The 27,603-nt window shown below is 56.5% G+C and overlaps 1 protein-coding gene across 4 annotated transcripts in view; it reads right to left on the bottom strand.

Annotated features, from left to right (window-relative positions):
* Positions 1–27,603, bottom strand: part of RASGRF2 (Ras protein specific guanine nucleotide releasing factor 2) — a 217,825-nt gene that overhangs the window by 50,927 nt on the left and 139,295 nt on the right. For all 4 annotated transcript variants that reach the window (XM_051854059.3, XM_051854060.3, XM_051854061.3 and 1 more), the window contains 5 exons: positions 23,617–23,699; positions 19,022–19,270; positions 18,244–18,506; positions 12,267–12,464; positions 11,138–11,227 (listed from right to left, as the gene is read on the bottom strand). In XM_051854059.3, coding sequence (XP_051710019.3) covers positions 11,138–11,227; positions 12,267–12,464; positions 18,244–18,506; positions 19,022–19,270; positions 23,617–23,699 — 883 coding nt within the window. The remainder of the gene's footprint in view (positions 1–11,137; positions 11,228–12,266; positions 12,465–18,243; positions 18,507–19,021; positions 19,271–23,616; positions 23,700–27,603) is intronic.

The raw sequence follows: 27,603 nt of genomic DNA, 5'->3' as shown, positions 1-27,603 counted from the left end.
CCCAGCCATCCTGCACAGGGTGCCAGCTGCCGTGTGTGGCACAGGGACGGCCAGCCTGACCCCTGCAACCTATCCAACAAGGCGACCAGGAGCACACACTGAGACCCCAGGGTGGGAAAGGCGGATGCTGTCGATTCCGGCGGAGACTCTGGGGTCCTGGTACCCACTTCCTGGTAGACAATCATGTTTACATCCTGTGCTTGCCAATTCCTGGCAGCTGACCCATCTGGGTAGGGGGGCTGTGGCGCCTGCATGTCCCCGCCACCTCCTCCCTCCAGTTTCTGGAATCCCCGCCTCTCTCCAGCCTCCTCCCCAGTTTCTCATCACAGCATAGCGACAGCCAAGTTTTCAGACCCAGACTCACAGAGTATACAGCAAACACAAACTGTCGGCTTTTCTCCCAGTGAGGAACTTAGCAACTTCTTCCCGGCTTTGTCACAGAATTCTGAACATCCGCTAATGTCAACGGACAGGCTTTCCCGCACGGGGTCCCACGCCGCGCCCCTCCCACCCGCCAGGGGAAGCACAAGGTGACACAGGGGCTGGCTGCAGCTGTCCCTTAAAAGGGTGGCCACAACACAGTGCTGGACCCTGCAGACAGATGACAGTGACGCGAGAGGCGCCACCCGGTTTGCAGGAGCGAGCAGGACTTCTTATTGCTAAGCAACAGCTGTATGAAATCCAAGCTGTTCTCAGCCCTCGGATGACAGAACGAGTCCGTTCAAGCCAGCGCAGCAGGTGAAGGGAGGAGACAGAGGCTGTGCAGGGACCTTGAAGAACAAGGCGGATGTGAGCAACGTCAGCTTCAGAAATACCCTCTCGGGTTCCAAAAGCTTGGGGAGAGCAGAAGCCCGGGGATTGGACCCAGACTTCCTTCTCTGTCCAAACGAAAGCCGGCTCCCTGAATTCAGTCTGATACTGGGTAGCTTCGCCACAGGTGACCGCCCCTGATGCTGCACCCGTGCCCGCTGCCGCCTGCTGCCTGAGAAACTCCCTAAGAAACACTGCCTGGAGACTCAGACAACAAATGCTTGGTCAGGAGAAGAATTCAGACACTCGGCTGGGGGCTCTGGCCCTGGTTCTCGTGGGCCTACTGTCCCCAGCAGTCTGGCAGGCCTGCAGGCACCCAAGGGCCATCCCAGCTCACATATGCAGCTGCCCTAAGGAGACGTCCTTCCTCTCTCAGCCCGTGGCCTCTCACTCCACGGCAGTGGCTCCCCCAGACTGAGCCCGTGGCCTCTCACTCCATGGCAACTGGCTGCCCCCAGACAGAGCCCGTGGCCTCTCACTCCACGGTAATGGCTTCCCCAGACCGAGCCCGTGGCCTTCCACCCCACGGCAGCTGGCTTCCTCAGACCGAGCCTGTGGCCTCCCACTCCACGGCAGCTGGCTCCCCCAGATTGAGCAAGAAGCCGCCCGCCATGCCTCTGATGGCTCCGGCCCCAGGCACACGTGATCACTTCTGCTTCGTGTGATCTGCTGGTAGAGTCACCAAGCCCAGCCCATGCTACAGGGCTGGGGGATTCAGTTCTACTTCTTGAAAGAACCTAATGGCACAGTTTTAAAACCACCAGGCCACCCAGCAGCCAAGTCGGGGTCTCACAGAAAACCACAGAAAAAGGACCCGGTCCCCGCTGTGCCTGGCGCAGGGAAGGCGGAGGCTGGGGCTGGTCACAGGTCCTTGGGGCCCTTTCTGCATTTCTTTACACATTAAAACATTTTTAAATGTATTCATTAGAGAGAGATGGGGGAGGGGGAGAGAAAGAAACAGAGCTTTCATCCACTGTTTCACTACCCAGATGCCCACGGTGGTCAAGGCTGGGCTGGACCAAAGCCAGCAGCCCAAGAACCCAATCTGGGTCCCATTGGGCAGCAGGGACCTCGCCACCTGAGCCGTCACGGCTGCCTCCCAAGGTGTGTACCAGCACGAGGCTGGAGTCAGGAGCTGCAGGTGGGGATGGAACACAGCCTTTGAACAGGTGGCTTAGCCACTGTGCCAAACGCTAACACCCTCTAGGCCAAGGCAGTACAGTGCTGGGGAGACCCAAGCAGGGTGTGCCACCTACCGCCTGTGTGACCTGGGGTGGTCACGCAACCCTGTCTCTCCATTTCCTCCAGTGGCAAGGAGGTACAATTGTAGCAACTGCTTCCCATGTGAGTCGGCAGCCAGCTGTGGGGCTCAAGCTACAAGACCCGGGTCCCTTGCAGCACTAAGATTTCCCAGAAGGATGGCACCTGCTCACCTCCCTGCCACCTTAGCAGCAGGGCACCCCCAAGGTAACAGCAGAGCAGGGCAGTGAGAGCCAGAAGTCAGTCTCTCTCTCTCTCTCTCTCTCTCTCTCTCTCTCTCTCTCTGAGAACTGCTGAGAGAGCCCCAAAGTCAGCAGCAGGAACAGAGCGCAGCACACAGAAGGAATCTGAAGCACCCGGCTCTCATGGCTCCAGCAGACAGCAAGTCCACCCCAGTCCTGGCCAAGCTAACACAAGCCTTCCCACAGGAGGCTGTCACCTGTCACCAAGGTCCGGGTCTCAGCACAAAATGACAACGGAAAACAAGCAATCTGAAGAGATGGCGACGGTCTGGCCAGGCCTCCATGGTAAAACACCACGAGCCAGGGCAACCCAAACAAACAAAATTCGCATCCTTATAGATTCAGACTCCGAGACAAAGATGGGGGGAAGTTGGCACTGGTTCCATCCTGGCCATGTCCCCAGATCACCTCTCTGTCTCCTCTCTCTCTGACCTACCTGTCACGTCGCCCCTGCGACCTCCAAAAGACCCCACCTCCACGACAGACTACAACATGTGAGCTTGGGGAAGGGGAAACTCACGTCTTCCCGCAGTGGCGACAAAGCAAGCTCTCAAAGCAACCACAGATGCGATGCAGACCTTGCAATGTTGGGCAGGGACTTTAGAACAACAAGACTGATATGCTCAGGGCTGCGATGGAGAAAGCTGACAACAGGCAAGAACAGACAGGAAATGCACACAGGAAACCAGGACTCACAGGGAAGTGTTGGGGATCAGGAACCTGACACAGAGACGGAGACTGCCTTCCTGATCTTGTCACAGCTGGGAGAAGAGCCACGGGCGTGAAGATCACACAAACTTCCAAACCAAAGCACAGACAGAACAGGCTTGGGGGTGGGGCAGGAACCAGAACACAACCTGCAGGAACAGGGGACGATTTCAAAAGGTCTAGCACCGAAGTGACCGCACACCAGAGACGACTAGAAGAGAGATACGCAGCACTTTCCAAAACGCACAGCAGACACGGAACCCACGTCCAAGACTCTTCGAGATGAGCATGCCGAATACAGGGCAGAGGGGCCACAGTGAGACGACCCCTAGAGAGCCTGGGACTAAGAGGAACTCTGGGAAGAAGCTGGAGAAAATAAAGACCTTACCTACACAGGGACGAGGGGAAGACCCAGCACCGAGTGAGACGGAGCCACGCAGGGAGAAAGCAGAGCGAACCATCCCAGGGGTGGGAGAAAACCCGCCCAGCTGGAGCTGCAGACCCAGTGAGAAGCCCTCCGCAGTGAAGGAGCTAACTGTCTGTCCAGGCAACCAACATGGAAGGAATTCTTCGCCAGCAGACCTGCTTTGCAAGAAATGTTAAGCCAAGACTTCAAGGCAGAAGGAAATTGGGACGTGTTACAAAGAGAAGAAGAGCGTCAGAAAAGGAATAAACAAAGGTAAAAGGTAACAAAGGTAAAACAGTGTCGTGGTGCAGTGGGTTTGAGATGTTGGCACTGCATATGGGCGCTGGCTCAAGCCCCAGCTGCTCTGCTTCTGATCCAACTCCCTGCTGATGCCCCTGGGCAAGCAGCAGATGGTGGGCTCCTGCCACCCACGTGGGAAACCCTGGTGGAGCTCCTGGCTCCTGGCTTTGGCCTGGCCCAGCCCCTGCCATTGTGGCCACTTGGGGAGTGAACCAGCAGATGGAAGATCTCTTTCTCTCTTCCCCGGCCCCCAGACCTTTCAAATAAACAAGTAGAAATATTTATATATAATACATATATACATACATACATATACTGTTGATAGTAATGTAAAATGGGACAGCCACTTTCAGAAACTGTCACAGCTTATTAAACACACGCTCATCACATCATGCAGCAGCTCACTCTCAGGAACGTATTCGACAAAAATGAAAACAAACATCGGCACAAAAACGCGTATGTCAACAGTGACAGCAGCACACTTTATGGCAGCCAAGAAGTAGAACTAAGCCAAATGTCCACCAGCTGGTGAACAGGCAGACAGGGTGGACTGTCCTTACCACAGGTGCACAGGCAGAGAGAGGGGGCTGTCCTTACCACGGGTGAACAGAGGCAGGGTGGGCTATCCCTACCACGGAACATTCTCTGCTGTCAAAAGGATCAAGTGACTGAAAGATGTGACAAAGATGGCTGGATCTCAAAATAATTACGCGAAGTAAAAGAAGCTGCCTACAAGAGACCAATTATTGCACAATTCCATTTCTGTCCAGTGTCCAGAATAGACCCATCTATGGAGACAGAAAGAGACCGGCAGTTTCGAGGGGCTGGTGAACGCACAAGGAAATGATGACTAAGAGGTGCAGGGCTTCTTTTCAGAGGGAAAACTGCAAAATCTACTGTATTACAGACTTTAAATGGGTCAATTGTGCGGTACGTGAACCATGCCTCAATAAAGCTGTTTATAAAAATGTAACCGGAGAAAAATTACCACCATGATTTATATTTGAGATGGGAAAGATACAGTTTCTAAAATGATACAGAACTCTAGGCAATCATTCATACTTTTTTGTAATAAAGTGACATTTCAATTCACAGCTGAACAACTATGTACGCCCTGCAAACAATCCTGGGGAAAGATAAAGGCAGAATTGTATCTAAGGCTTGGGAAGAGAAAAAGTAGTTGGGTTTCCATTTATAGCGCACTGCAAAGATTATGGGTACAGACTACAGTGGGTAAGTGGGCTCAGATGTGGGGAGATGCAGGTGCGGGGGCCACCCCAGAGCTGTGGACTCAGTAGGACAGGGCATGGTGTGAGAAATCATAGCTCTAACAAGCTCCCAGGTGACGCTGTGGCTGCAGCTCCAGGTACCTCAGTTAGAGCTCACTGGACTGGCTCAACCCTCAGCCTTCAATCAGGAGCCATCACCCACAGAGAGATCAAATGCGCTGTCCCAGGTGACTCAGCAAGGACACGGTCCAGCTCCTCACCTCCAGCCCACCAGCCTGCCACAATACAACACCTAAAACACTGAGCTACAAGTTAACACTGAACTGTGAGATGTGGGAGGAGCCAGGACTTGAATGGCACTCTGGTAGGAGATGTGGGAGGAGCCAGGACTTGAATGGCACTCTGGTAGAATTGGGAGGAGCCAGGACTTGAGTGGCACTCTGGTAGGAGATGTAGGAATCTTAACCCACTGTGCCACAACCCGTCTGTCCCTTACTTTTAAAAATTTGTCCAACATGCTCAATTGGACTTGCCCCAAATGGTGGAGTTAGAAATGTGCCAGGGGATTCCAATACAATCCTATCAAGATTGCAAGTGCCAATGCCATCTCACTAGTCCAAGTGATCAATTTCAATTCACAATTGATCACACTGATAGGTCTAAGAGTCAAAGGGATCATACAAACAAGACTAGTGTCTGCGAATACTAACTGATAGAATAAAAATGGGAGAGAACAATCCAACATGGGAAGTGGGATACACAGCAGACCCATAGAATGGCAGATGTCCTAAACAGCACTCTGGCCTCAGAATCAGCCCTTAAGGCACTCGGATCTGGCTGAAGAGCCCATGAGAGTACTTTAGGCATGGAAAGCCAAGACACTCTGGCAAAAAAAAAAAAAAAAAAAAAAACCTAAATGAAAGGCCTCTGCGAGTGAGATCCCAATAGAAAGAACAGGTCTTCAAAGAAGGAGGTACCTTTCTCTGAAGGGAGGAGAGAACCTCCACTTTGAATATGACCTTGTCTAAATAAGATCGAAGTCCACAAACTCAAGAGGCTTCCATAGCCTTGGAAACTCATGACTAGAGCCTAGGGAGATTTCTGACGCCATAAACAAGAGTGTCAAATTGTTAAGTCAACAACAGGAGTCACTGTGTACTTACTCCTTATGTAGGATCTCTGTCTTTAATGTGTTGTCCAATGTGAATTAATGCTATAACTAGTACTCAAACAATATTTTACACTTTATGTTCTGTGTGGGTGAAAACTGATGAAATCTATACTTAATATATACTAAATTGATCTTCTGTATATAAAGATAATTGAAAATGAATCTTGATGTGAATGGAATGGGAGAGGGAGTGAGAGATGGGAGGGTTGCGGGTGGGAGGGAAGTTATGGGGGGGAAGCCATTGTAATCTATAAACTGTACTTTGGAAATTTATATTTACTAAATAAAAGTTTTTAAAAAAATTTTGTCCAAGCCCTAATGGTCACCAAGCGCAGACAGTGGCACTAACTACACATGACTTAGCTGGATTTACTTAAAATAAAGCAGATCGTGAATTATCTAATTTACAAGTACCAGGGAATCTCCAGTGAAAGCCACTGTTCCTCTAAGTCTCTGTCACTGTGCCATTTTCCTGTAAGTACAGTCAACCATTCCTCCACTTCATTAATTTGACTTGGCTGCACAGAGCTGTAGAACGTGTCACCTGCTCACAGACAACCAAGAGCTGCTTAGAGAACCTGCACTATCCTGGTTTCCACCCCCATGGAAACAAGCCATCTCACGCTACTCCATCTGAGATCATCTCCCAACTCTGTAATTAGCACTAGAGATCCAGGTGTGCAGTAAGTGCCACGCGACGCCTTGATGGGCTGATTCACTGGATTTGCATTTCTATGCAGCGCTCCCTGTCTCCCAGCCGCACCTGCAGATTCCCTGTGTCAGCAGCCACGCGAACGCACGCACTGTGATTCCGGCTTGATTCGGAGCTCGGGGGTCTGCACAGATGCCTGAAGACGCACTGGGGCCAGCGCCGAGCCCACGTGAGCCCCCTCCATCAGAGGTCCCTCACTCTGTCCCTATGGAAAGGGGGCTTATCTGAGACCCGATGGAAAGAGTAAAGGCAAAATGTCCACATTCTGCTCGAGCCCCATGGCCAATGAATCCTGCTCATTTCTCGTTAACGGCATTTGCTGCTGTCGGCCACAGAACCATTTAATTTGGGGCTGTATGAGAAGCAAGACAGTCACTGGCCGACTGACCATGGTGCCTGCACTCTGATGGCGGACATAAAACAGCTCCTGTAGCTGCTCTCACCCCAAGAACTGTCTGGATTGGACTCAGAGGCAGACTGACCCCAAAGGCGACGGGGTTTAAGTGCCAGGGCCCCACAGTTTCCAAAGCCCTGGGAGGTGGCTCCTTCTTTCCCTTGAGGTGTCAGCTACCCCAGCACCTGGTCCCCAGCTCCAGGGCCTGATGCAGCTTGCAGATCAGCAGAGGTCCCTCTCTCTGTGGCAAACATTTCAGGGGCCTCTGGGCTCGGACCCAGGCATGGCGCAAGATCTCCCAACCACAGGTGTGTGTGTGGAGCGGAAGGAAGCTCACACTGGGTGGAGATGGAGTCAGCAAGGCTCACTCAGGAGCCCAGCACACGCTAAGCTCCGGCCTGTGAGTGTGCAGAGAGGCCACCCTGAGCACACCAGACCCCCAGAAGCTGCTCACTGACCAGGACGGCTGACATGGCTTCCCCAGGTGAGCTGCACAACCAGACAAGACCTTTTAAGATTTATTTTATTTATTTGAAACAGAGTTATAGAGGAGAGACAGAGAGGGAGGGAGAGAGGTCATCCTTCCACTGGTTCACTCTCTAAATGGCCACAACAGCCGGAGCTGGACCAATCCAAATCCAGGAGCCAGGAGCTTCTTCCAGGTCTCCTGTGAGGGTGCAGGGACCCATGCACTTGCATTATCTTCCACTGCTTTCCCAGGCACATCGGCAGGGAGCTGGGTTAGAAGTGGAGCAGCTGAGACTTGAATCGGCAGCCATGTAGGATGCTGGGCCACAGCCCAGGGCTTTAACCCTCTGTGCCACAGCACTGGCCCCAGACCCCTTCTTTTCCCTTAGAAAAGAGTAGCATCAGCCACACTTCCAGACTTACAAACCCCACAACGCTGTTAGGCACAGGCATGCACAAGCATTGCCTTTGTGTGCTGAACTGATTGTGTTGCAAATACAGGGATCATTTGCTGATTCATTAATTCAATAAGCATTGATCCATCGTTCACTGTGTGGGCAGTACTACTCCAGATATTGGGGATCCTGCAGAATATAAAACAGTCCAAAAGCCCCTGCGCTCATGGGTCTTTCACTTAATGGGGAAGTAGACAACAAGCAAGATAAATTAGCAAAACACATAGGAAGTCTAACAGGGATGCGTGTTGAGGAGGAGAGCAAAGCAGGGACAGGAATGTGGGGAGTTAATCAGGGAACACAAGACAGCAACAGGTGCAGGCACCGGTGGTGCAGTGGGTGAAGCCCCCACCGGGACGCCTGCATCCCCGTCAGGGCAATGGTTCCAGCCCAGGCTCCCCGGCTTCCTGCATTGCCAGCATTACCACGTGTTACCAGCTCCCTGCCAATGCATCCCGGGAGGCGGCAGAGAACCTGGGCCCCTGCACCCATGTGAGAGACCTGGATGGATCTCCAGGCTCCTGGCTTTGGCTGGCCCAGCCTTGGCTGTTGTGGGTATCTGTGGAGTGAATGGAAGATCTCTCTCTCTCTCTCTCTCTCTCTCTCTCTCTCTCTCTCACTGACTTTTGAGTAGATGGAAATAAATAAGTAAACTATTTTTTTTAGACAGGACAGGAATAGTTCTGCTTACAGGCACCTTTCTGGGATGCAGGCCTTTGTCAGCGAAGCGTCACACACAGGGGAGACGTCATGCCGGAAGCACAAGGAGGGGCCTGGACGTGGGCATCTCCCCGAGGGGTCACTGTCTCCCCAGCCAGAGAAAGCATCAAGTCTGCGTGTTGAGCTGGGGCACAAGATCTGTGTTCTCTGGACAGGAGACATGGACTCAGGTAAGCCAAGGGTCAAGAGGTGGGATCCAACAGCAAAACCAAGCAGAAACAGTACAGGGAAACCGTGGACTTTCCCAGTCGGGGTGGACCTGGGCAGCTGGGCGGGCAGCTCCGAGCAGAGCCAGGGCACCACGTGAATGTCTGGGTGTCTGGAGGAAAGTCTGGGGAGCACAGTCCTTAACTGGCAGTCAGAGCCCAGAGGTGCTGTGCTTTCTGAAGGAGGCAGGTGGAGGGAAGGAGGGAGTGAAAGCGGGAGGCAGCTGCAGAGGAAGCCGAAGCAAGGAGAGCCACCTCCCGGGGCAGCGGTGTGGCCGAGCAGTGCCTGGCTCCTGTTAGGGGCCAGGACACAGCCCAGGTGCCGCCCGCGCCGGCCACGCTGACAGGAGGAGCCAGCGGAGGCTGTGAGGAGCCACCTGCCCAGGCAACCTTCCCTCTGCTGGCCAGGGCAACTCGCCTCATTCTAGGGCACTTTCACCTCCGTGACCATGACCCTGACCCAGCGGGCAGACACAAGGGCTCCTTCAGAGTTGACCTGCCCAGCACTCCCTCCTCCTGCACACCTGTCCCTGCAGCTGGACGAACATGTACACCTCCCAGCCGCCCAAGAAGCCAGGTCACCTTGTTAGCACTTCCCTCCCTCTGCTCCAGCCCACCTCCCTAAGTCTGCCAGGACCCAGCTCTCTGCCCAGGCAGGCAGAATCCCTGTGGTCACACGGTCCCCACTCTGTCACCACCACCATCACTAAAACTGACCCAAGTGCGACCCCTGCCCTAAATCCTCACTGCATCTGCTCCTAAGACAGAGTCCCGTGGCTCTGAGTGCAGGGGAGGGCCCTGCAGTAACTCAGGCTGCCCAAAGCGTGGCACAGACGGCCCCAGCACCTCACCCAGAAAGCCCATTATTCGGGAATGTGGTCAGGAACAGAAGCCAACTGGAGGGTAAGGACGCTGTCACCAGCGTGGACTGTCCTGGGTTACACCAGCGGGACTCGGCGGGGAAGGTGTTTAGAATATTTAGGGTGGAGGTAGGCATTTGGTAGAGGTGTTGGGATGTCACTTGGGATGCTGTTATCCCACAACAGAGTGCCTGCTTTGGTCCGAGCGACTCTGTTTCCAATCCAGCTCCCTGTTCATGCCCCAGTGAACGCATGAAGATACAGCGCCAGGCTTTTACAAACCACAGCTTGATTTTCATGTCATACCCTTGCACGTGAGGGGCCAGAAATACTGGATCCCAGTGTCACCCATGAAAACGCTGTGCTGTGACGTTAAGCATGTCTCCTCTGCCCTCAGAGCCGGGGGGCATGGGTGCTGGAGACGAGCCAGGGGTCAGCCGCAGCTACAGCCCTGCCCTCCCACTCCACCCTCCAGCGAAGTAGAAATGTGCTCCCAGTCACCGAGCCAGAAAGGCTGGGAACTCCCCGGGACAACAGAGACGCCACGCGTGCTTCTCCAACACAGAGCTTCTCAGAGTGAAACCGAAGACCACGCGTGTGACCCCCGCCCCCGAGGGACCGACAGAGTGCCTGAACTACTGTAGGTATTTATAGAACTCAACGTGATGTCTCGAGACACACACACGCTGTGGGAAGGTGAAGTCAAGCTAAGGAACACACCCATCACTCCCAGGCTCCTGCTTTCTGTGCCTGGTAAGAACACTGAAATCTCCTCCCTCAGCAAGGTTCAATCACACGGCACTTTGTCATTCACCACTGCGACCACGCGGCCTGCCCCAGCCCCGGGAATGCACCTCTCATCCAAGGGGAACGCCGCACCCCGTCCCCACCCTGCCCGCAGCCCCTCCCAGCCACCGCTCTTCTCTCCTCGTCTCTGAGTTCAACCTCTGTAGGTCCCACCTGTGGGAGACCCTGCAGCGTCTGTCTCTCTGTGCCTGGCTCACTTCCCTTAGCATAATGTCTTTGAGCCTCACCATGTGCCTGCAAATGACAAGGTTTCTGCCTTAAAAGGGAGTTCTCTCCCCAGACACAGCAGGGCCCAGGACGGGCGCCGGGCACCTGCGTTCCTGGTAAGCAGCCCAGACTCCGCAGGTCAAGGGCGCTGGCTTAGTCCGACCCAGCCCTTCCCTCCTCACCTGGTGGACTCCCATGTCCTGCTGCAGCTGTGGCAATGGCAAAAGCAGAGGCGGGCGACACGGAGCAGTAGGCACTGTCAGCGGGCTGTCCTGTCATTTAAAGAGAAAGGAAAGGGGGCAGTGAGGCAGACGGATCTTGCTGTGCAAGGAAAATTCTCTCCGTTACTCCTGCACCAGGTGAAGGGCTGGGCCACAGGCCTGGTGCTCCACGCCAGGCACACGACCACGAGAAGCACACACGCATGCCCACACACACGTGTGCACCACTATTCACCCAAGCAGCCGCATGGCCCTCAGTGGCTGGACGGGTCATCCCGAAGGAGGGATTCCCACACAGGGAAGAGGGAGGCCCTTGCCGGAAAGCATCGCCGAGGGAAAGGAGCCAGACAGCGAGGGCCACAGAACGTGTGCTCGCAGAAACACGGTAAACGTGTGGCCGGGCCATCTACACAGAGAGAAGGTAGATTCTGGATTGCCAGGGCTGTGTGTGGGGGGGTACGACCACTGAGGGGACTTCCCTCCTTTTCAGGAGGTGGAAAGCTTCTGGAATTAAATAGTGGTTGTGCAGCCCACGTGCTGGGACCCCTGCACCCGTGTGGGAGACTCAGATGAAGCTCCTGGCTGGCGCAGTCCTGGCCTTCGGGGAGTGAACCAGCAGATGGAAGGTCTCTCTTCTCTCTCTCTCTCTCTCTCTCTTTCTTTCTTTCTCTCTCTAACATTGCCTTCAAATAAATCTTAAAAAAAAAAAATACCAGTTCTTGCAACCAGCAATGGTGATAAATGACCTTATTTCACAAGAAATCGTGTTGTTAGTAAGTTTCCCCCAAACTGTGGTGTCCCAGATGGACTACTAGTCTGGAGCATGCTGGGACTCCAGTGCAGGACTGGGGTCTGGGGCCATCTTGGGAAGGCCAGCCCGGAGACTCTTCCATGATCGGACATCTAAGACAGGTCCCACCAGGCAACGCGGGAGCCAGCCCCGGCTGGCTGCTCATGTACAGCCCCGCCGCTTGGCCCTACAGCGACATTATTTTCTTTCCAGTTAATTTTCATAACCAGGAAATGCCGAGAGCAGAACAGTAAAGCGCAGCCAGGAGCCAGGTGTGGAAGCCAGCTCTCCAGCTCTCACCTCCAGGCTGGCGGTAGCGCATGTGCCGCGGGGTGCAGGGCGATCGGCAAGGGGAGAGCCCCACAGTGTCCGCGGGAGCCGGGCAGCCGTCAGCGCCTGCTCGCTCCGCTGGTGCCGGTGCTGGTGCCGGTGCCGGTGCCGGCGCTGGTGCCGGTGCTGGCGCGGGCGCAGGCGCAGGTGCACACTCCAGAGCCGCTGCTGCAAGACACCAGGCATTTCAACAACTGGGGTGCGGGTGCAGGAGCCTCTTGTCAGGGCCGCGCGTGAGAAAACCAAGCGCACGTCCCACCAGTCCCATTTCCAGAGGGCTTTCATGTGACGTGGAGCTGCTCCCCCAGCAGAGCACAGAGGATGCTAACTCCCACACAGATCTGCTCCAGGCCTGCCGTGCCGAGCCTGTTGAGCCTGGCTGACCTCGCCAGTCCAGGGCAACAGTCGATGCTGCAAAGAGGGGGCTGTGTCATAGATTCCCTCCCCCTCCACACAGTTACTGCTTTCCTGGAGTGCGGAAAGTCGGACTTTTCCAGATTATAAGCCAGATTGGGAGCAAAACAAGACTTCGCCGGTTCTCTGCCGGGGGTGCCCCTTATACCAATCAGAGCTGACTGTCCATCCGCGTGGCCTGAAGGAGGCTCCCAGCACACCTAGGAATCTAGCGGGGCACGGTCCCAAACAGGAGCCCAACACCAGCCCAACACGGCTACCGACAGACGCTAACGAACGCTCAGTTGCTGCTTCCCAAGGTTTGGGTGGCCATGAGTTGCTGCTGGCCCCAGCGCTGTAGGGAACAGAACAGGGGCACCTCCACAGTCCCCCTGGGCAGCTCAGAGCTACAGGTGCAGGCTGGCAGGAAGCAAGAGGGAACGCAGGGAGTGAGGGCACTGGAACCCCTTTACTGCAGCTGGCATCCCAAGACTTAAGGACCGGTAGCCTAGGACTGTGGGCTCCAGCTGCTGCTGTCTCCAAGCCCCTCCCACTGATTATCAACCAAGCAAAACCATGACTTCACGTATCCTCTTTCAAGAAAAACAGAATGGGAAAGCATAGCACGCTTCCAACAGTCCTTATCGCTCACGGACAAAAGCTTCTCTCATCCTACATCCAGCACCAGGAGAGCTGCTCCCTGTGCCACTGCGTCCCAGACCCCCCCACAGACGCACACACTTTACAAAACCCCAGCGACTTCGTACGAAGCCATCTGCATACTGGCATTGATTCGGCCCCTTAGAAATGGGGCCACGCTGTCGCTCTGAAATACAGAGGGCCCGGAAAGGCACGCGGTTAGAATCCTTCCCTGAATGACTTAATTACAGCAAAGCCGGCAGGACAGAAAAACCAGCGCTTAGCTGTTAGTTTCATTGTTTCCTAACTAGCTCCCTCGGAATTCAGTAATGAAGAGCATCTGCCGGGCCGAGCAAGCAGGGTATCAGGCGCGTGTCCTCCGTCTGAGTCACCGCGCGCTCAGCCCACAGAGAGAGAAAGGCCATCAGCAATGACAGTGAACCCAGAACCTCCACGGGAGAGGCTGGCGGGCCCCAGGGCCAGGAGGATGGTGAGCTAGCGGGCACCTAGGAGTCAAGGAGCCGTTCCCACCAGGCGTGCACCTGCAGCGGCTCCAGGCACGTGGCATGGCCTATAGGACCAGGGGGCAGATTCAGACCCAAAACAAACATGAAAATCAGCAGCACTTGCAGCCCACAGGGGGGCAATTTCCAAACAAAGGCCGCAGGCAGGCGGCTGGGGCTGCGCGGTGCCTCTGGGCGGCTCGGGACTTGCTCATGGGCTGCTGACAGCCTCTCTTCCCTTACCTGGCGCTGGTTTGATGTTCACTGAGAACCCACCATGGGGCAGATTCCGAGCCAGGGTGGCATCCGTGATCCCTGGAAGCCCCTGGGGCATGAGGGGTCCCGGCCCTGGCATTAGGAAGGGAGGGCCCTGGCGTACGCTGGGTGAGCCTGGAACAGATTCCAGGCCCGGGCTGGGGCAATCCAACCACAGCGCTTTTCCCTCAGCAGTGCACTGCTGCACGTGTGTGCAGGGATTCCTCCCGTCCCTCTCCCTCCCCTTCAGGCCATCTGACGTTCGGGTGCCGGGACATACCGCAAGGCAGAACCGGACAAAGTTCACCACCATGTTCCCGGAGGTGTGCGCTGGAGCGGGGAGGGGCCTGCGAGGAGGAGGGAGACACCTGCAGGCGAGGGCGAGCTGGAGGAAGGTGCAGAGACTGCGCGGGGCTGCCCCCAGGAAAGGAGCAGGCAGACGCAGCTCCTGGCATGGAATTCTCCAAGTCGGCCAACTGCTCTAGGTGTCGACACCGTGTGACGTGCACCAGTGTCTCCATGTCAAGCCAGAGCAGTGGCTCCCCTTGCCTTGTTAGCTGTGTGGCAGGGTCCACAGAGCCGTGCTCCTGGCTTCTACAGACACCACACACACACATGCTGACACCCACGTGTGCACAGTGCACATGCACACGTACACGCAACACAGGCCCCACCTTCAGCCAGCTCCCTCGTGTGGGAGCCAACGTGCTGTCCCCAGCAGGGTCGCGGAGGCCAGCAGCTGTGGCCACCACGATGCCCTCCACCAGCAGGCAGGATCCCCCTCTGCCCAGTGCCTGCACTGATGGGTCTTTTCAGCTCTGGGTGCTGACCCAGGCCTCCCTCGCTTATCCAATCTCCCTCTGTCAAGGTTCAAGGCAGCTCCCACGGCTCACAGCGCACTGGAAACTTGGCCCCAGCATGGTGGTGGTGGGCAGAGGGACCCCTAGGAGGGGTTACATCATGGAAGCTCGTCATGGGAGCAGGCTGGTCACGGCAGCAGCAGGGGATGCACAGGCGATGGCTCCAGCCTCCTTCCTTCTCTTTCACCCACTTCCGCTACGCTATGACACGGCTGGGAGGCCCCCATCCCACCCTCCTCCCCCACCGATGCTTCTGCCTCCCTCTGGGACATCCTAGCCTCCGGAACTGAGAGACGTGTTTCCATTCACTGGAAACCGCCCGGGGCTCAGGCACCCCATTACAGCAGCACAAGACGGACCAAACTCCCTCACCTTCCGTCTTCCAGGAACAGCTGCTGAGTCCTGCTCCGTACCGCCTGGCGCTGGGCTCTGGCTGGATGGGCTCACCCTGAGACCACTGGGCTCCGGGGAACCAGTGCCCGCAGATGCCCTGTGCAACCAATGGGCACAGAGAACCTGACCGGGACCACAGAAACTGTGACGCTGCTTAGGCTGTGATGAGGAAAGGTGCAATTTTGCTTTTCTATCAGAGAAAGCAATCAACATCCATACTCTCAGAGCTTAGCCAAAGTAAAATGCAACTTATGGGAAATATCAAAAACTAGGAGGGGGTGAAGGTTCTTACCTCACACCCATTAGCATGCCCAGTATCAAAACATGGAAAATAACAAGTGTTGGTGAGCGTGGCGAATCCCTGCCGCTGTTGGTGGGGACCTGACTTCGTAGAGCCGCATGGAGAACAGGACGGAGGGTGCTCAAAACACTAAACCACAGTGACCGCGGGATCCAGCAGTGCTACTCGGGATACGTACGCCAGGAAGCGGAGGCCATCTGTCAGGGAGACACCTGCACTGCCCGCTTCCTGCAGCACTGCTCAGAGTAGCCAGGACGTGGAGACCACCTCAGTGCCCGCCCGCTGACCAGCGATGAGGAGGGTGTGGCTTCCGTGCCCAGAACACTGTTCAGCCTCTCCAAAGGAGGACATCTGGCCCGTGCCGTGCTGTCACGTGGACAACCCTGAGACACCACGGGGAGTGACAGCTCAGCCAGGACAGGGCACCCACTGTCTCGTCCCCTCCGTGAGCCCTGTAAGCAGTCAAACTCACAGGGACATGAAACAGGAGGCGGGCACCAGGGGCAGGGAGAAGAGGAAATAGGATATGGGGTTACAAGGGGACAGCGTTCCAGTTCTGCAGATGGAAAATTCTAGAACAACGTGAATGTGCTTAATGCTGCTGAGAATGAGGTGTGGAGGAGAAGGAAGACTGCTCAGGAGAGGCGGAGAGGTTTGTGAGCCGACTCCAGGCTGGGGAGCCCCAGGAAGACGAGTGACAGGATCTACCCTCAGGGCTGCGCGTGGCGGTAAAACAGGGCGCAGCCTCCCTTGGCAAGCAGCCACGGCTCTGGCTCCCAGAGCGGAGTTCCCTCTAGCCCCCTGCCCGGAAGCGGGCCTGTCTTTGCCTTCCCTGGCTCGGCCACGTGCGACTCCCCCTGCCCTGCAGCTCCCAGAGCTCCTGGTGTGTACCAGCACCTCTCGTGCGTCTGCCCTCAGCACTGCGTTGCGTTCTCACGACTGCCATACCTGGAGCAGGAGGGGTGAGGGTGCCACCCACCACTCCTGCCCTACGGTGACAGGCTCCATGGCACACGTGGTGCCCTGCAGAGCCCCCGGCGTGTCCCTGTCCTGTGCCAGCAGCCCTGACACCACCACGCGGCTTCCTAAGCTCTCCCTCCTGGAAAAGAACAGAATGGCCAGCCGCATCTCCAGCTTCCTCCTCTCCTACGTGCACAACCAGTGCAAGAGAAGAAAGGGCTTCCGGTACTGGGGGGCCTGTACTCCCCAGGCCGCAGCGCCCTGGAGGCGGGTGTGAGACGAGCCTGCCTCCGCGGGGCCCCGGACGCACGTCAGCGTCCTGATTCCCATCCGGCCGAGGCCTGCGGTTTCAACGACCACTTCACTGCCCTCCTGAGCTGCTGACACGTCCATCTACAGGACTTCTTGCTGAACACGGGGCTGCTTTCGCTGAGGACAACCACGCCGGTTAAGATTCCACTACGTGCCTTGCTCGGGGCAGCAGAGCGCAGCCGCAGGCGGGAGAACACCAGGGGTCTGAGCTCCCACCACGGCGGCCTCCTTGAAGTCGACCACTCGGACTCACTGTCCGATAGTCATTGCCGATAAGTAAATCAGCTCATCTACAGTAAAAAGAAAAGCCCTCGGCTAATCTGACTGTGAGACCATCATAGTTTTCATTACAGATACGTGGGGTCATCTCTGCTGACCTCTACACTGCACCACGCCGGAGAAGGGAATGCAAGAGCCCAAGGGCCCTTCATTCATTCACGTGCCTCACTTCATTCATTCATCACACACAAGCTTGCTCCCTGCCCCGCACCAGCCCAGGCCTGAGGACACAGATGTGGACAGGAGACAAGGTCACGGCTCTCAGGGCGCTGTCCGGGCAGAGCGCCTGGAAGGACCGGGTGTTTCTGAGACACAAAGGGTGAAGCCGTTGACTGCGCCCTGGTGGGTGGGGGCACAGCAGGAGCACAGGTGGGAGACAGCGGCAGCACCAAGGCCCCCGGGCTCCAAAGGCCGTGGAGACAGGAATGTGTTCCTTCTCAGGGTCATGGGAAGCAACAGAGAATGTAAGCAGAAAACCAGCCCGTCTGGTCCGATCACCCGAACCACGCTGGCTGCCTTTCGGACAGTGAGCACTGCCGGGCTCCACTCGGATTCTGTCCCTGTGCCTCTGTGGTAACGTGAAGCTGAGGGAGCTTCCAGGCCAGGCTGCCCTCAGCAGGTACCCACGGCAGGCAGTGGGGGAGGGGCTCGAGGCCTGACTCCCGCCCCAGAGTGGCCATTCATTCAGTGCCTCACTTGGTTCATTCATCAAACACAAGCCTGCTCCCTGCCCGGCCCCAGCCCAGCCCTAGCCACCCCCGTGCTAGGCTTCTGGGCCAACCAGCCTCTACCAGTGTCGAGAACCTTCCAGAAAGACCATCGCATGTGCTCTTTCCACGGACAACTGACTCTGGCCGGCTTTTACCTCCAGGGCATGAGGACAGCTCACGTGGCTCCTGCTACACAGGTGCCGGGAAATGGAACGAGGATCCCAGAAGAGGAGAGGGGCAGCGCTGGGTGCGGAGGGCCCTCTGCAGCGCTGGCCTCCACTCGCCAGCCCGACCCCGCGCCCTCCTCCAGAAGCCTTGGCGAGGACACACGGGGCACCTTACCCGTGTGCGGTGGTGGGGACGCCGTGGGGCTGTGGGTGGCGGTCGGGCTGCTGGATGCCGAGGAAGGAGTCAGGTCCAAGGCCCCGATCCTGGAGTTCAAGGGCGACGTCAAAGACAGCTTCCTGGCCCTCACCGGGGAGGATGTCCTGGACGCAGCCAGCGGCGGTGGCGAGGAGAACTTGCGGCACAGCCGGGGGGATTTGCCATCCACCAGGTGTTCCCCTCTGCTGCCCTGGCTGGTGGCAAAGAATAGCTCCAGGGACCTGGAGACAAGAGCGGGTGCCGTGAACCTCCCCGAAGTCACTCAGGAACTGAGACCATGGCGCTGGGCTGTCCTCCCTCGAAGGCCCACGCAGCACACGGCTCACTCAAGGAACAGGCACGCCTCAGACCACGCGCCACCCCCAGCCACTCGGCTGTGCTGTGAAGCCCAACAGCGAGCACTCACCACGCAGGCGCCACCCACACCCCAGGACTCAGGCTCCGGACTGGGGCCGAGCCCCCGGTACACAGGACACCCCGCCCCCGTGGCTGACCCTCGGACACGGCAGAGTGTGAAAAGCACATCCGAGCAACAAGAAAACAAGAAGGCGAAGGCAGGGAGGGAAGGAGGAAAAAGAAACACCAAAATAATTTCCAATAATCCCAGAGCGAGCAAAGACTGCTCGGAGACGTCAGGGTCTCAACTTCCCCTGGGCGCCCTGTGCCGCCCTCGCTGGCGGAGACCAGTGAGCTGCGTCCACCTGCTGAGCCGGGACTGTGTGGGGCGGGTGCCCACCTGGCGGGGATGGAGGTGAAGGGCCTCTTGTAGACGTCGGCCAGCGTGCCCAGCACCACGGCGGCCGTGGTGAAGATGCGGTAGGTGTGCAGGAAGGTGTTCAGGAAGTCAATGCTCAGGAAGCGCAGGTCCGTGAGCCGCTCCAGCAGGCGCTCCACGCTGGCGTAGCGGATCTGCGGCACCTTGCAGGAGTTGAGCGTCTTGCTGAAGCAGATGTCCGTGTCGTCCTTGTGCAGACGGGCGTCCGACCTACGTGCAAAGCAGCCCTGGGTCACGACGCCAGGACGGTGCCCACCCGCAGCCCAGAACCTCAGGATGGACGCCACACAGTGACACAGCACAGCACGCGCACCCACGTGTCCACCACAGCGTGGGAAGGCCAGGGTTCACCGTGGGCAGCGCCAAGGTTTCACTTCTCCGGTTTCATTAGGGAACTGAAGCCAAAAGCTCCCATTCGGAGGTGGACAGAGCCTCGCTCGCGTGGTGAGGTCAGCCTCAGGAGCTGGGAGAGGGCAGCCCCTTCCCTGGGCTCAGAGTGGGGCTCCCGTTCCACCCCTCGTGCTGTGTACCTGCGCGCGCTCCTGCCTTCCTGACTGCACGGACAGCGTGCTCAGGCAGGCGGCCCCCAGAGCCCCTCGGACGCTGGCTCTCGCTGCCCGTCTGGGTCTTCCAGGACTACCATCTGCGCTCATCACTGCCATCCGCTCCGACAGCTGCCGTGCTCATCCTTTTCTAACTCCTCGATTCATTCATCTCATTCTTCCTGGCTCACAAGTACCTCTGCTATGCATTTTCTACACGTAACCTAACCCCTGCCTTCACTGTTCTGCACCATTCAGATGTCTTCATTTGAATAACCCAGGGGGGAAACAACACCGTCCCCTGAAGCAGGACCGCCCACATCACCACGCCCCCAGAGGACCCCACTCCGTCCAGCTGTCCACAGCCCTCCCCCTCAGCTCCAGCAGGACCACGGGAGTCTTTGCTCGCCCCCTTCACTGGGCATCTCAGAAGGAGCCCTGGCTGCAGCCCAGGCCTTCGCCCTTGGCTGAGGGACATGGCGCTGCAGCACCAGGCCTCCTGTGAGCGATTGCTGGCCCGGAACCCGCCAGCTCACTGTGCATGTCCCGAATCAGCATTTTGAGCCTTTCAAGGGACCGTAAATCATATGCTTATTTTCTGTAGGATAAAAAGCAATCAGTAGCATTCTGAGCACACTTGGGGGGTGGGAGGACACAGCTTCTAACTTTGGGCCTGACTGGGCATCTTCAGCGAGCAGCCGGCCCCTGCCGAGGCCTGACCTGGGCAGCCTCGCCGGACACAGACAAGGAGGGCTCAGAGCCTCTGAAGAGGGTGCGGCCCTGTTGTCCCCACCTCTCCCTGTGTGCAGCAGCTCCCCTGGTCCTGCAGCTCTTTGCGCGTCGAAGAACCTGGTCAGTGCCCATGACTCTGCCAGGCCGTCCGAGGACAGTGACACAGTCACCTTCTCTGCCAGCATCGCCCGCCGTGACTCTGTGCCTCCTGAGCTGAGACCAGGCCCCCTGAGACGAGAGCCGGCTGCTGCCCGCCCCCGCCCCCGCCCCCGCCCTGGGGATGCGTTCACCCGAATGCAGTGAGCTCGCCTCCTACCCCAGCCTGGAGCGTGGCACCTCCTGATGACAGCTGGTTTCTCTGATACACGGAGGAATGAGTCTCACCAGCTCCCTGCCCGCCCTCCTCCCAAACCTGACTGCAGGCTGGGGAAGGAAATTCACATGAAATTAGCTGATGGCTTTGATTACACCAAACAGGATCTTCTTTCATGTCCCAAGGGGCTTTCAAGAGCGCTGGAATGGTTACCGGGCCTCCTCTGACCAGGCAAGCGCTTGATAAACGCTTCAAAAGCAATCCCAAGAGGGTGAACCGCAATCATCCGTGCTAACTGGTAGGCTTCCGGAGGAAGGGAGTGCTTCCGAGGTGCAGCCTTCCTTGGAACAGGACACAGCTGCGACGGGATGGGGTGTTCTTGCCACTCTGGGAAAGGCAGCTTCCACACCCCCAGCACACACCCGGGAGACCCGGCCCCAGGGCAGAGCGGGAGCAACAGGAGGGACAGGCACTGCAGGACGGCGCTCGCTCCCGACTGGCGAGAACCTCACTCTGAGAGGGGTGAGCAGGGGCAAACGAACGTCACCCTGCCCACGGGCCACAGCCGGTGCAGTGCACACGCACTGGCTTCCCCCGACAATCCTCACAGCCCACGACACAGGTTTGCACCAGCGGGGTTCCTGTGTTGATGTGTGTGTGACTGGTCAGGGCCACTGCTCAGACGGCCACTGCTCAGAAGGCCACGGTGGTCAGAGCCACTGCTGAGACTGCCACAGTCAGAGCCACTTCTCAGGTGGTCAGGGTCAGGGCTACTGCTCAAATGGCCATGGTGAGGGCCACTGCTCAGATGGCATGGCGGTCAGGGGCAATGGCTGAGACTACAGGGTCCGGGCCACTGCTCAGACGGCCACAGTCAGAGCCACTTCTCAGGTGGTCAGGGTCAGGGCCACTGCTCAGATGGCATGGCAGTCAGGGCCACAGCTGAGACTGTAGGGACAGGGCCACTGCTCAGATGGCCACGGTAGTCAGAGCCACTGCTGAGACTGCCACAGTCAGAGCCACCTCTCAGGTGGCCAGGGCCACTGTTCAAATGGCCACGGTCAGGGCCACTGCTCAGATGGCCACAGTTAGGGGCAGAAGATGCTCCGAGTACCTGCCAAAACTGGGCAGGCACAGGATGACCATCTTAAGCAATGTCCATCTTTAAAGTCAACAGAAGGGGGCGCAGCAGGGCTGACGACTGACAGCCTCAGCTGACGCACATGGCTAGCTCTGAGCAGACGGGCCTCCGTGGCTGTCCAGGCTTCAGGGAAGTACTTTTCAAGAAGACTGAACATCACCATATCATTTTGTAAAATACTGAAAAAATACTAAAATACATATCATTTTGTAAAATACTGAGATAAGCATCTCACGGCAGCAAATAGGGCGACTCTACTCCAGTCCCGTGACCTTAGAACTGAAGCCACAATGTGGACCTTCGACTCAACACCCAGACCTGCTCTGAGTCTTGGCATCATCTGTGCACATTTGTTTCTTCTGAACGATACTAAATTTAAAAACCCAGATAACAGAGTGTGAAAGGATTCCTTGACCTTGGGTTTAAAAATGGCCCGACTCAGAATATTTTCAGTTTGAGTCACTCATGAAAACACGGCCATTATTTTATAACTGGCACGTTCCAGGGCATTAGCACCACGTGCTTGGCCTTCGTCTCACACGTGGATGAATCAATGGCACCCCTTGCGCCGTGGGACGAGGCTAACTGCAGTTAAGGCCTCTCTAAAGAGGAGCTGTCCTCTTAAACGCAACACTACCACCGCCTCTACATCAGCGGTGCAGGCGTTAAAATGTCACAGGAAACGAATGGAAGACAGTTTTGTTTTTTTTTTTTTTTCAAAAAACTTCTTTTTTTGAAAGGCATAACAAAACCTGTCTTTAAAAAAAAAACATTTTACTCTTAGAATTGATAATGCAAGCGATCAAGAAAATGAGAGTAGAGAGCAAGTTGGTCAGCTTCCAAATGCCCCCAAGACAATTCCTGAACTTGAAAACAAACAAACATCTGGAAACAGAAGCACTGACATTTAGAGCCCCAGCGCACAGCTGCTGACGGAATTCCTTGTTTTAAACTGTGGCTCCCCTACTCATCACTTCAACAGTATTTTCTTTCTTTTTTAAAATTTTAATTATTTATGTGACAGGCAGAGAGAGAGTGAGAGAGCGAGAGAGAGAGAGAGCACAAGCTCTTTCTTCCCCTGATTCACTCTCCTAATGGCTGTAACACCCAGGGCTGGGCCAGGCCAGAATCAGGAGCCCAGAATGCTATCCAAGTCTCCCTGGATAGAATGGGCGGCAGGGCCCCAAGCACTGGTCTCACTTTTTGGCTGCCTTTCAGGTTGCTCTAGCAGGGAGCTGGATTGTAAGTGGAGCAGCAGAGACTCGAACCAGCCGTCTGATACGGGACAGCACTAGGCCCTAACCTGTTTCCCTAAAACGCAGACAGCAGGACGGCCGCCCCAGGCAAACAGCCTCTGAGGACACATACACGCGTGAGCGCGCACACAAGTGCACATATACACAGGGGCAGCGGGCCCCAGGGCGCAGCCAGCTACCCATGCTAGGTGTATAAAACTCCAGACGCAACTGTGTGGCCAAACTGGGGGATGCGACACATTCCCCCTGCCATACCTTGGTCTACCCTCCGACCTGGGACACACGTGACAGCCACTCCTCTACTGCTTTATACTGAACTTGAACACCCTTACAGGTTTTGTCCAGAGTGAAGGCGTGTGTGTCAGGATGAAAAACCCGCCGTGTGTGCCGCGAGGCAGCAAGGTGCACCACGAGCCTGAAAGACGTCGTGGTATGTCACTTTTCGTGGTGGCACACAGGAAGTTTCCCGTGATCGGGGCACGCTCCCAAGGCTGACGACGCGGGCCCAGGTTTTCCACCCTCTGCCGCTCTGGTCTGGACTGAAACGTAAGGGAACGAGGGGTCACACTCACTTGATCATGTGTGGCACGGTGACTTTGGAATTCTCTTCAAACACTATGGTCATCAAGCCGTTACATCGGATGTTGTCCACACACTGCGAAATCAAACAACAGACAGGTACATGACCATGCACCCCCAGAATCATCTGTAGCCCCTCCAAAATTTATCCTCTCACCTGTGTGTGGCCCTCCCTCCCTCTGCCACTCACTCACGCGTACCCACGCACAGATGCGCAGGGAAATATCATCCGCTGTTGAACAGATTCTGTAAACAGATCCCAAAACCGTGCACCCACCAAATGCGTGACAAGTACCTGAGCAACGACCCAAGGTCTGCACTGTCCCTCAGGAGTGCTGACCACAGGTCACCGTGTCACAATTCTCCGGTCCCAGCACTATTTGCAATGCTAGCACTCTGGACCTTCCAGCCCTGACTGCTCCTGCTATTTTCACTTACCGCCACCAGGGGGTGGTATGGAGTACCCAGACCAGAGTTTAGGGCTCCCATGAATGGAATCCACTTTGTCACAGAGAACCTCTAAGCCTGCTTCTCCGGTGCTTTTTGGGAAGCAGCAGAACCCCACATTTTGCTACTTTCTCTGGCAGTGTCTACTGGCACATGTTGGTTTGGGGACGGTAGTGTGTAATTTTGCAATTCATAAAGATTTTTCATAATATATTTTTAAAAAGATTTTTTATTTATTATTTGAAAGGAAGTCACAGAGAGGCAGAGGCAGAGAGAGGTCTTCCATCCGCTGGTTCACTCCCAGATGGCCACAACAGCCAGAGCTACGCCGATCTGAAGTCAGGAACCAGGAGCTTCTTCCAGGTCTCCCACATGGGTGAGGGGCCCTCCCAGGCCATGGCAGAGAGCTGGATCAGAAGTGGAGCATCTGGGACTCGAACTGGCATCCATATGGGATACCGGCACTGCAGGCGGTGGCCTTATCTGCTACACCACAAAGCCAGATCCATAATACGCTCTTTGCATGAACTATTTGAAGGTTCTTATATGCACGAATTTCAAGATTTTTGCAGCAGAATAAAACACCTTCCCATTCATTTTCCATGAACGTTCTAATTCCCACCACGTGTAGATGAGAAAGTGGATCACCGGAATTCCCTGTTGATGTCTACTTCACATATCAGACATTTTCATATTTATTTTTCCTTAAAAATTTGTTTTTCTCATGTCTTGTACCAACATTTCAACTACCGGAGGCATTATGGATTCCAACCTAGAGGAATAAAGTGGAGCCTCTGAAAGCTGCCATTCCATACATTTTTCTGGAAATAATTTGGGATTGTCTTTCTTTCTTTCTCTTTTTTTTTTTTTTTTTTTTTTTTTTTTTGACAGGCAGAGTGGACAGTGAGAGAGAGAGACAGAGACAAAGGTCTTCCTTTGCCGTTGGTTCATCCTCCAATGGCCACCGCGGCTGGCGCGCTGTGGCCGGCGCATCGCGCTGATCCGATGGCAGGAGCCAGGTGCTTATCCTGGTCTCCTGTGGGGTGCAGGGCCCAAGCACTTGGGCCATCCTCCACTGCCTTCCTGGGCCACAGCAGAGAGCTGGCCTGGACGAGGGGCAACCGGGACAGAATCCGGCACCCCTACCAGGACTAGAACCCGGTGTGCCAGCGCCGCAAGGCGGAGGATTAGCCTAGTGAGCCGCGGCGCCTGCGGGATTATCTTTCTACAGGAATAATCATGGTTATCCAGTCTGGTTATATGTACTCATGTGTGAATTTGCACTCCATCCTATTTTCCCAAGGTGGCTGAAAAGCCCGTACAAGACGACGAAAGTCAAGAGGAGAGACGCTATCAGGGAGGCGGGACGAAGGTGGGGAATGACAAGAAGCCTGGGACCGGGCCGCCACGTGCACTTCAGGTTGAGACCATCGGCTACGCGTGGGCCTCCAGTCAGCTGGGCTATGGCGTAGCCAACTCAAGGAGGGACACGCCAGAAGCTACGACACACGCAGGGTAATGAACGTGCAGTGGCTTCCAGTCTGAGACCAGAGAAAAATCCTGGATTTCTGTTTAAAGGTATATTGAATAATGTAGTCAACAGTGTACGCGCACAATATCGTTAAAGTAACCACAAGATTTACCCAACTGCTTGTGTCAACCTGGCGGAGACAGACCCCAAAGAGCAAGCCAGCGATGGCCCCAAGGATGCCATGGGGGCCCGGCCTCCCTCTGCTGCCCGGGGTCCAGGCACAGGCCAGGCTTCAGAGCGCCACACGCAGGCCTGTCACCCCCGTGCATGCAGGCCTGGAGCAGCAGGAAGTTGTAAATGGTGTCCTCCCAGCACACCCGTGCGCCACAGTCTGTGCGCCCAGCGTTCCCACCAGCGAGGTGGCGTCCTGAGCCTCCTCTAGGGGAGACCTGCCTCCTGGTCAGGGCCGGAGCAGAACACGCACCACAGCGTCCCCACGGCTAACCAGGGACACACATGGAAGAAGAGACGGGGCGGGCTGGCGCACGAGTCCATGATGGACAGACGAGCTGGCTGGGCCGGCCCACGGGAGAGGAACCTGGAGTTGGCGTGCACCCCAAAGGCTCACGGGAAGCCACAGAAGGCTCCTCTGTGTGGAGAAGTCCACCCTGGCGCTGCAGAGGCTCTCGGCAGGAGGGGACAACAGGGCAGACTCGAGGGTCCTCAGGATGCCCCTCGTGAGTCGGCAGGGGAACGGCTCCTGTCTCCCGAGGCGTGGAGCCGCGACAAGGAGGAAGCTTGGACACAAGCGCTCTGAGGACGGCATAACAGAAACTCAGGAGGCACTGAATAAATCCAAGATGGGGGAAATTTAGGTAAAAAGCCAAGAGAACCACTGCCGTGAGAAACTCTCACACTTCCCGAGACAGAAGTCTTAGAAGCGGTACAGCACAGCCAAGCAGGCGTGGAAGGATGCAGAGTTAGCCGGCACCAATCACCTTCTGAGTCCTCACGAGCACCGCGAACACGCACCGGACACACGCAATGAGGTGTTTCTAGGTGGGTGTCTCACACGTGCATTTATTAGGCACTTCCTGTGTGAGACAGCGGGCTGCGCGGAGGAGGGAGAGGAGGGGCAGGCCATTGAGGGAGCTCCCAGGACGAGGCCAGCCGCTCACAACCTCGCCCCCAACTCCACTGGAGAAGTGGATCAGGGGACCCCAGTTCTTACTCCTCCAGGCGGCCGGGACAAGGACAGTGGATGCACACAGGCAGGGAGGAGAGGGGTAGGAGACCTCCATTCCCACGGCCTCCTCGCTACCCACACACTTCCTGCACTCTCACGTTCCCAAAGCAGAGCAGGGCGACCACACAGACATGGCGATGGGGGCTTTGGAAGATGGTCACCGCCCCTTCACGTGCTGTAACTCCCAACAGACACACAAGCGCAGGGCCAACAGCCTTCAGTGAGGACCCCAACGTGGAGCTCCTGCCGGGCTCCAAAAGGACAAGCCGGGTGTCTGAGCTGTGCCTGCTCAGAACTGGGCCTCACTCGGCAGCCTCCCGGGACTCAGAGCCCAAGCCCCTGGGGAACACGGCACCTGGCTGGGAACCGCACACCGGGAGGGGATGCAAGCAGGCACGTCACAGCCCGAGCCGGCAGCACCCCGCACGCCCACAGACGGTCCACCACAGGGCACCCACGTTCCCGCAGGCTGCCTGGGCCCACGCCCATCCTGCTGGAGACCAGCAGAGAAGTGACTCTCACCTTTTCAAAAAGGGAACCGAGAGGAAGGGGGCTCGGATCCCGGCTTCCTAGGGATCCTGCCACACTGCTAGTGTGCTCCCACGGGCCCCAAGAGGAGCCTGGAAGTGTGATCCGGGTGCCAAGGGTTGGGAGACAGGCCCCTCCGCCGGCCCAGACTCTCCTGTTTCCAATGTGAGCAGCAGGCACGGTCCTCCTCCCGCTCCCCTGCTGTGGCTCCCAGAGACCTCTGATCAGACACAGTGCCACGGCCACGGCACTGCACACGAGGCGGGAGAGGACATGAAAAATTAACCT

This window comes from Oryctolagus cuniculus, chromosome 14, assembly GCF_051225735.1.
Source record: "Oryctolagus cuniculus isolate XC-2025 breed Fujian yellow rabbit chromosome 14, ASM5122573v1, whole genome shotgun sequence".
In the NCBI taxonomy this organism is placed as follows: domain Eukaryota; kingdom Metazoa; phylum Chordata; class Mammalia; order Lagomorpha; family Leporidae; genus Oryctolagus; species Oryctolagus cuniculus.
This window is presented reverse-complemented; position numbering and strand designations above follow the sequence as displayed.